This window comes from Microtus ochrogaster, unplaced genomic scaffold (genome assembly GCF_000317375.1).
Source record: "Microtus ochrogaster isolate Prairie Vole_2 unplaced genomic scaffold, MicOch1.0 UNK51, whole genome shotgun sequence".
In the NCBI taxonomy this organism is placed as follows: Eukaryota; Metazoa; Chordata; class Mammalia; order Rodentia; family Cricetidae; genus Microtus; species Microtus ochrogaster.
In genome coordinates this window covers 2,460,536-2,469,623 of record NW_004949149.1, presented here as the reverse complement: position 1 = coordinate 2,469,623, position 9,088 = coordinate 2,460,536, and the positions used below count along the sequence as shown (strand labels likewise).

At 46.5% G+C, this 9,088-nt stretch overlaps 1 protein-coding gene across 1 annotated transcript; it reads right to left on the bottom strand.

Annotated features, from left to right (window-relative positions):
* Nucleotides 1-2,577: 2,577 nt before the first annotated feature.
* On the bottom strand, nucleotides 2,578-8,666 carry Ucp1 (uncoupling protein 1). Its single transcript, XM_005369550.2, has 6 exons — nucleotides 8,541-8,666; nucleotides 7,393-7,591; nucleotides 5,742-5,942; nucleotides 5,552-5,653; nucleotides 4,566-4,746; nucleotides 2,578-2,692 (listed from the first exon to the last, which is right to left on the bottom strand). Exons 1-6 carry the CDS (start codon nucleotides 8,664-8,666, stop codon nucleotides 2,578-2,580), a joined length of 924 nt encoding a protein of 307 aa, XP_005369607.1.
* Between the last annotated feature and the right edge of the window lie 422 nt (nucleotides 8,667-9,088).

Here is a 9,088-nt window from a genome sequence, read left to right as displayed (position 1 = left end):
AAGGAGGTGCTCCCAGGAACACAGGAGTCAGGTGAGAAGATCCTAGGAAGGGAGGTGCTCCCAGGAACACAGGAGTCAGGTGAGAAGATCCTAGGAAGGGAGGTGCTCCCAGGAACACAGAAGTCAGGTGAGAAAACCCTAAGGAGAGAGGTGCTCCCAGGATAATAGGAGTCAGGTGAGAAGATCCTAAAAAAGGAGGTGCTCTCAGGAACACAGGAGTCAGGTGAGAAGATCCTAGGAAGGGAGGTGCTCCCGGGAACACAGGAGTCAGGCTAGAGCACACCAAAATAGTGAAAGTTGAGCAGTCTGGAAAAGACACTGAGAAAGCCACCACAGAGTTCTCCTGCAGCTAACAAGTGAGGAATGGCAGTGATGGGCTCGTGGGGTCATCCATGGCATGCGCTGCTGAGGTGGCAGGACAGGAAAAGTGTGGGGTCTGGGGAGGCAATTTGGCCCTCAGGGTACTCCTTACTTATGGGCAAATCAATGCTGGTCTGGAAGAACAAACAGGTTGCACCTCTCTGGGGTGACTTCCCTGAAGGTGGTACTATAAATAGACCAAACATGTCCTCTCCCTGAGATGTATAGAAGGAGCTCAGCTCTCCCTGGGACGGTAGGCCAATGTTAAACGTTAAAACCACTTTACCTAAGCATTAGGGTCCTTACATATTTGCCGTGAGCAAGCCATCTGGTGTTCATTTTCCTGTAGGTAAGCAAGGCTGTTGACTCTGGTCAGTAAGCACCCTCTTGACTCCCTTGCTTCCTAGCTGTTTTGAATGAGGGGACAGTCAGTCAAACATGGCGGGATTACCCTTCTGTTGATACTAGCTGCTTTGAAAAATTCCACGAACGCCTTGTCAAAGCTACACAAAGAAAGGCCCTGGTCGCCGCAGCTCCTGAAGGCATAGCCTGCGTCAGGACTGTTCCGAGCACTCTGTATTAGACTTTTTGCTATCACAAGTCCTGGTGAACTCAATGGCCATTATCACACAGGCCAGAGGAGGAGCACGACCCCTGGTGGTCTAGCAAAGGAGCTGCAATGATGTTACCTCGGACATGCTCCTTCATTTGCATATGTGTGTTGTGATTGGCGCAAACATCCCTTCCCTAGCTTCTGGATCAGACTGCTGGAGGGAGCCAGCTGGAAATTGACATCTGACCTGCTGTCTCCACCCCACAACTCCCACCCCCTTGGGCATCGCAACATTAAGTTCAGTCAAAGTGGTCTTCCTCCGACCCAGCAACTGGAAGACCAAGTTAACAGCCAGGAGTCTCAAACAGCCTGGCCAAATAGTTGTGACATTTGCCAGTGTTAAGTTAGGCGTAGAAATCTCATCTTCCTAGACCACCTCAAGAGTTGCGATACCGGCTGCTGTCAAGGGCTCAGGAAGAGTTCTGATGCCTAGGTGCACCAAAAAGGCCACACCCACCAGTTACCAGCCCAGGGCTGCAGAGCCCTGACGTCCTGGGCCTACAGAAGAACGGAGACACGAAAACATAAGTGTCCCGTACAGAACCATACACAAGGACCACCCGCTGTTCCTCCGCCTCTGCTGCCAGCTGTTGCCATACGCTGACGACACAAAAGGCACCAAAAAGCAGCATTTGAAGAACCCCTCCTGTTTCCCTGTGATTTCTCTGTGGGTAGAGCAACAGCATGGCAACACCAAACAGACCGACCCAGCCTAGCCTGAGACCCAGGAGTGAACCCACCGAAGCAAATTCAGCCTGAAACCAACTGAATCAGGAGCAGAGTAGCTGACAGGTGAGGGCATCCTGATCCTTACAGCTGACTGCAATATAGGGTCCTCGTTCTGCTCTTCTCAGTTTGTAGGAGTGAAAAAATAAATAAAAAGCACACTCCACTGCTGCTAATCATCTTGGCATTGCGAGGAAAACACAGTCACAGTTCACCAACAGTGACACTAGTGACCAAATGAATATCATGTCTGCACTTAGAAGGTGCCATAAAATACTGTCTTCAGATATCTGTATGAACCATGTTAGTCTGTGCTTTTGATGCCAAGGAACTTCTCTTGCTATGGGGACACTTTTGTATTCTAACTGACTCCAAACACTTAATTCCAGGTACAGACTCTAAAAGACAAATTTTGGGTGGAATTAGCAATACTTTATTGATTATATTTGCTATGAACTATGATTAATAAATAAAATGAAACATCAATATTTTCTTTCATAACTTCATTTTTAAGTGTTTATGGATGTAAAGTTTTCCTTTACACCAGTCTGAGCTGTAATTAAAATTATTTATACCCAGTCATAGAATCCCACCCCTAAAAGACCTGTTAAAGACAGTACTCTATGTGGGCATTATTTTGCCAGCATGTGTACTGGGTGCTATGCTTTTCCTCCTTAAGACAGGGAGAATAAAATGGTATGTATGTGTTAGTTTTCCCTTATAGAAAAATTAGAAGGAGTTTCAAAGCTCTGTACAAGAAATGATTTTTTTAAAGTAGCCAAGTGACTAAAGCTGTTTGGTTGGTTGGTTTGGTTGGTTTTACTCATGGTCTCCAGCACAGGAACCACGGCTGCACCCCACCGCTTTCGCCAAGCTCGTTATGTGGTGCAGTCCACCGTCTGCCTGGACTTCATCAATTCCTTCTTCAGCTGTTCGAAGCACACAAACATGATGACATTCCAGGACGCCAGTCGCAGGAAAGAAGGCACAAACCTGGGGGAGCACAGGGCACAGTCCGTTAGCCGCTCGAAAGCCACAAGCCCTGGTGCCATGAGCAGCTTACGTGACTCACAAAACTCAAGGAATGATAAAAAAACAATCAAAAAACAAAACAAAAAAACAAGGTGAAGTCCTCGATGCTCATCTTTCCTCTACCAACAACGTGGTTGTATGTCACTGTATGGCTATGGGAATTGGACCCACGTCTCCTGGAAGTCTTCATCACTGAGCTGTCTCTTCTGCCGCTGAATAGACTTTTTTGTAAATTATTTTTTAAAAAGAAGGCTTTTCTGCAAAAGGACCTTCCAGTGAGCTTTGTTTTTACAATTTGTTTTGTTTTAGTTTTGAGAGTGGGTCTTGCTATATAACCCCAGGTGGCCTGTGCAGCCCAGGCTAGCTTCAGACTTCTATAGATCAATACTGGCGCTCCTGTCTCCCCAGTGCTGGGACTACACGCATGTGCCAACATACTCAGCTTCCCCCAGTGAATTTTCACTCTTGTGGGGTCTTGTCACTCCCAGATGCATGGCTTTTTTTTCGTGTGAAAAGATATAAGTAGCATAAAAATTGACATTTCAACTATTTTTCAATGTATTTTTCTGTAGCATTAAGTGCACGTATAATGTGTAGTAAACACCAGAGTCAGAGCCACGGCATTTTGTTTCCTCAGACTCTTCATCCATTAAACACGAGCTTCCCACCTTCTCGGTCAAAGGTTAACCTTGGCTGTTCCTCGGCGTGGCCTTCTAGCCTCTCCCTTTTTTGAGACAAGGTCTCTTCCTGAGACATGGGGCTCAATTATTAGGCCAGCCTGGGTGCCAGCAAACACGAGGAAACCTCTTGCTTCTGCCGCCTAGCTCTGGGATTACAAGCATGTGCCCCTACGCTTGGCTTTTTACATGGGTTCTGGAACTGAATTCCAGTCTCCATGTGCATGTGGCCAGAGCGTCACAGACGGACTGACTGATCTCCTCAGTCTTAGAGACAAGGTCTTGCTATGTGGTCCTGGCTGGCCTGAAACTCACTCTGTATTTCAGGCTGGTCTTGAACTCACAGCAGTCCCCATGCCTTAGCTGCCCATGTTCTAGGATTATAAGTGTTTGCCTCCACGCTCAGCTCAACTCGCTTAATTTAGCATGATTTGTCAAGACTATCCATATTAAAACTATTTAAAATTTTGTAAAACTATTAAAAAATTGCAAAAGATTAAATTATTAAGTGGTCAGCAATTTATAGGTGGTATATCCATTTTAATTAATTTTATAATGTATATTATTTGTATTAATATATCATAAGAACAGATAGACTTAGGATTTTATATAATATGCATCATACATTCATATTTTATTTTAGAAATCTCGGGGCATGGCTTTGCAATTCAAAAGGTTATATCTTTGTAATACTTGTCGAATATATTTAAAAGCTATGTCATACTGTATTTTATTAGAAAAGTGGCTTTCAATGTAATATAATATCACTTTGTGAGGAAATGTGATCTATGTCTTCATCGTACTTTTGACACGAGTGTAATCATAATCCAAGCAATATTTTCTGTGGTTTTGCTTTAATAGAAAAATTTTAAAATTAGCTAAAGGCATAGCTCCGCAATAGACTGCTTGCCTGGCACGTGCAAGGCCCTGGGGTTGCTTCCCTTCAAGCACTGCTAAAAAGAATGAATTGGCTTTAATTTTCCGGCATGATGGGATTGGCGGATTGAAGACATTCATGACAAGGCAAAGATAGAGTTTGAGGCCGTTGCATGGACCAGGCCTGGTAGACTAAATGCCAGTTGTTTTGCCGAGACAGTGTCCCCATGTCCACAGACACCTTAAACACAACCTTATAGACACAGAAGGTCATATCCTACCCTTTGAAAAAAGCCGTTGGTCCTTCCTTGGTGAGCATGGTCATAGCACAGCTGGGTACACTCGGGTACTGTCCTGGTAGAGAGTTGATGAATCTTGTTTTTACCACATCTGCCGGAGAGGCCAGGAAGGTGGTGCAAAACCCGGCCACAAGAGCTGACAGTAAATGGCAGGGCACGTCGTCTGAAAGGGACCAGCGAAATGCGTCAACACCAGACTGTGAGACCCTTGTCAACCTATTAGTAACAGGAGGGTAAAGTGATGTCTTATAAACAGATGAGCATATAAAAGCAAGCTCAGACTTGTTATGAAAAACCATGGCTGACGGGGAACGGATAATGACTGCAGGTCTATTTGCAGGGGTGTTATTTTAGGATAACCCTAAGTTTTTTTGTGCCTTGGACCTGGCGTCACACCTGATACATGAGCATCTAGTACTGCTCAATTGAATTAAAATCATCAAAGGAGAATGTCTGTGTCTATGGAAACAGGAAATCATTGAGATGAAATCAGTGAGAACTCTGGAAGAGGTAAGCCAAGCTTGACTGCCTGCTGAGAGAGGAATCCCAGCGGACGAGTGCTTCTTCGTATTAACAGAGAATATGGCCACGACACCCCTTTGTACTTTTACTTTTCCCAACACAACTTTTAAGTTTTAGGTCTTTTTTGCCAGATGTGATGGGACACATTTTAACCCAGCATCTGAGAGACAGAGGCAGGAGGATTTCAGGTTGGTGACCAGCCTGGTCTGAATATGGTGTTCCAGATCAGCTAGGGGCTGCTACATTCTCTCTCTCTCTCTCTCTCTCTCTCTCTCTCTCTCTCTCTCTCTCTCTCACACACACACACACACACACACACACACACTCTTAACTCTCAAAAGAGGAAAAGAGAAGCCTACTAGAATTAAGGAATTCAACCCCCCATAGCTTTAGAACCTCCAACTGAGACTGGAAGGTGCAGACATGTTTTTGTATACGGAAAGTACCTGCCAGTATTTGGTTGTTCACAAGGGCCCCCTTCATGAGGTCATATGTTACCAGCTCTGTACAATTGATAATTACATTTCTCATCAGATTAGGGGTTGTCCCTGGAGAAAAACAAGACAACATTTAATAAGTGGAAGTTTATGATAAGATGCCTTAATTATTACGAAAGTCCATCAGGTCGACAGTTACCTTTCCAGAGGGTTGAAAAGCTTTCTGTTGTGGCTATAATTCTGTAAGCATTGTAGGTCCCTGTGTAGCGGGGTTTGATCCCGTGTAAGTGACTCTGTGCTTGGAGTCTGACTTTCACGACCTCGGTAGGTTGCCCGATGAATACTGCCACACCTCCAGTCAATAAGCCAGCTGAGATCCTGTTTCCCAAAGTGGGAGGCGCTACCCAGGAAGAACAAAAGATTGATCAAGAAAGAAATCCAGAACCCCCTCCTTACACACCCACATATCTTTAAATTTGTGTGTGTGTGCACGCGTGCGTGTGTGCGTACGGGCTTGCATGCATGTGCCAGAGGACAACCTCTGCCCCGCTTCTTCAGGAAGCCATTTGTAACATGAATGGGGGCCTGCTTGTTGTTGGGGTTTTTGTCCCGCCCGGTACCCCACAACTGTTTAGCCCCAAAGAAAATCACACATAGGTCTCCATAAATTATAAGCTGATTGGCCCATTAGCTCTAGCCTCTCACTGGCTAACTCTCACATCTTGATTAACCCATTTCCCTGATCTATGTTAGCCATGTGTGGATAGAATACAAACTCCTTAGAGTGAATGGTGGCAAGGCCCTCTGTGACCAGCTCCTGATTTTCTGGACTCTCCTGTTCCTTCTCACCAGTGTCCACCCCCCCCCCCCCCGGCCCTGCGTATCTGCTCAACTCCTCACTGAGATTTTGGGCACGGCCTTCACTTGTCTGGAAAGGACTTTTCTCGTCACATTGCCCCTGGCCCTTGAAGTCTCCCACTGCCCTCTCAGGACTCAATCCAGATAACGACTCCTCACGAATCTGCATGATCACACCTCTCCACTGTGCCCAGTCTGCAGAGGCTTGCAACACAGCACATGCCACTGTTGTGCAGTCAGCTGAACTGGGGTTCCCATCCACAGTGGCGACTGTCAGCCAACCTAGCCCGATTTCCCGCCCAAACAGCTCAACAGAGCTTACTAGATCAACTGGTGAAGCGTAATGTGGACACTCCCAAAATATATCTGGTTAGTTTAGAATCTGACATACCCAGAGGTTGATTAAAACATCTGGAGAAAGTTACCGGAATGGGCTTTCTACTCTAGGTAGATCTGTTTTTTCTATCTCTGGCAAAATGACAATGCAATGTTGATCTAGAAGCATCCAGACCTGAACATTGGGAGTTCTTTCTGTGGGGATGAGTTTTACTTGGACACTAACGCAGACTCGGGGAGCGTGGTGGTCTCTCTTAGACTTCACACGAGCTCTCTAGGCTTCCATGGGACTCTGCTGTTTTGGGAAGTCTGCACTGAGCATCGTTTTATAGCCTACCTACATTTTTTAGATGAAGAGACACAAAGCTCCCCTCCCTGGCTGGTGGAATTTTACCGGTGTAAACCTGCACGTGAAGAGCTGGCTTACACATCTCCTTTTCTTTCTAGAGGAAAAGAAACAGTGCAAATACCGACTTTCTTTTTTGCCAATTTGTTATGAATGTCACCACACTTTGTGTGACTTTGGTGAGTTGGAGCTGCTGGGATGGAACTCAGAGCCTAGCCTATGCTAGGTAAATATACTACCACTCATTTTTCAATGTTTGAATAGAGCGTGGTCTGGGTCCTAACTCCCCCCCACCCCCAGCACTTCTTACTTTCTTTGCCTGAAGAGAAGTACTCTTGAACAGTATCATAGAGACCGATCCTGAGTGAGGCGAAGCTGATTTGCCTCTGAATGCCAGCAGGCAGACCGCTGTACAGTTTCGGCAACCCTTCTGTTTTTGCCAGGGTGGTGATGGTTCCCAGGACACCTTTATACCTAATGGTAGTGGAGGTCTGGCCTTCACCTTGGATCTGGAAATCAGAAAGGTACAGGTCAGAGGAAGTGACTGTCCATTAAGGAAGGGGGTTGTACCTGGTGAGCACTAAAGACTGGCACATGAGGACCATGGGGACGCCCTAGGCAAGGCTTGCCAATTAGGCTTTTTATAAACTGCCTTTCTCAGCAACCTCTCCTGCATACAACTCTACAATTGTATCTCTCTCCCTCCCTCCCTCCCTCCCTCCTTCCCTCTATCTATCTATCTATCTATCTATCTATCTATCTATCTATCTATCTTCTATCTATAATCTATCTACTGTCATCTATCTGTCTATCATCTATCTATCTATCTATATATCTATCATCTGTCTATCATCTATCTATCAGTCTATTTATCTATCATCTATCTATCTCTCTGTCTATCTATCTATCTTCTATCTATAATCTATCTACTGTCATCTATCTATCTATCTATCATCATCTATCTATATATATATCTATCATCTGTCTATCATCTATCTATCAGTCTATCTATCATCTATCTATCTATCTATCTATCTATCTATCATCTCTTTATCAGCCTATCATCTATCTATCTCAAAGTTGGGGCTGGCTGCAGTGCAGGCTCTGAACATCTGGGCAAGGTACCCAGGAACTCTCCACAGCCCCTAAGCGCAGGATGGACAGTGTCCCCAAAGAATCAAGGAAAGGTAAAAGTGCCAAGCTTGTAAGCTCCAAGGGTGTACTCTAAGGATCGTACCTACTCAGGACACCATAGCTGCATGAAGGGCTTGGTAGAGGTCACTGTCAACCCACAACTCTTCAGCAATCGGGCAAAGGGGTCCCATTTCCTTCCTACAGTCCCCAGTCCTAAGACAGAGCTGCCCTGAGAAAGAGTGGTTACACCACAGCAGACACGACAGGGCTGCCCCCAGCAGTTCCTCTGCCCGGAAAACCCTCGCCAACTTCATTGTACCCTACCTGAAGCCGGACTTTGGCTGTGTCCAGTGGAAAGGTGATGATATCTGCCAGGCAGGCGGATATGCCAGCTGAGAAGATCTTGACCCCCATGGTGGGGTGCACTTCGGAAGTTGTTGGGCTCACCATCTTGGCTAGAAGGGCAGAGAGGTGCAAGTGGAAGACCAAAAGGACTCAGCCCTGAAGGTTACAGAGGCACTGCTGCCTGGTGCGGGCTCCGAACCCGCGACTTCTGACTTCTGGGACAGCCACCCGAGCCGGGGTGGTGCCGCTGCCTAGGCGGCGCTGCTGGGGCTCAAAAGTGAGCGGCGTCCCTTCACCTCGCTTGGACCAGGAGGACCCACTAAGCCCAGGTTGCTTGGTACCTCTGCTCCCGGCCTGGGGCCGGTGATCTATATAGCCTGATCATTGGAGGAGGGGCTAGGGGCAAGTAGTTGGGCCGGGCCAGGTCTCCCAAGATCTAAGCCGCAAAGACATGCCCTGGGGTACGGAAGCCTCCAAGTCGCGCGTCACTCCTGAAGTCCTGGCCCGCACTGCTGGTTTGGCACCGA

Bases quoted from the DNA above. Each gene is read 5' to 3' on its own strand.
- Ucp1 (XM_005369550.2), bottom strand. From the start codon at position 8,666: ATGGTGAGCCCAACAACTTCCGAAGTGCACCCCACCATGGGGGTCAAG. The intron at 5,943-7,392 runs GTAAGAAGTGCT...CTTCCTGGGTAG, and splicing joins CTTCTCTTCAGGCAAAGAAA to CGCCTCCCACTTTGGGAAAC. The intron at 4,747-5,551 runs GTACTTTCCGTA...GGTCCCTTTCAG, and splicing joins GAACAACCAAATACTGGCAG to ACGACGTGCCCTGCCATTTA.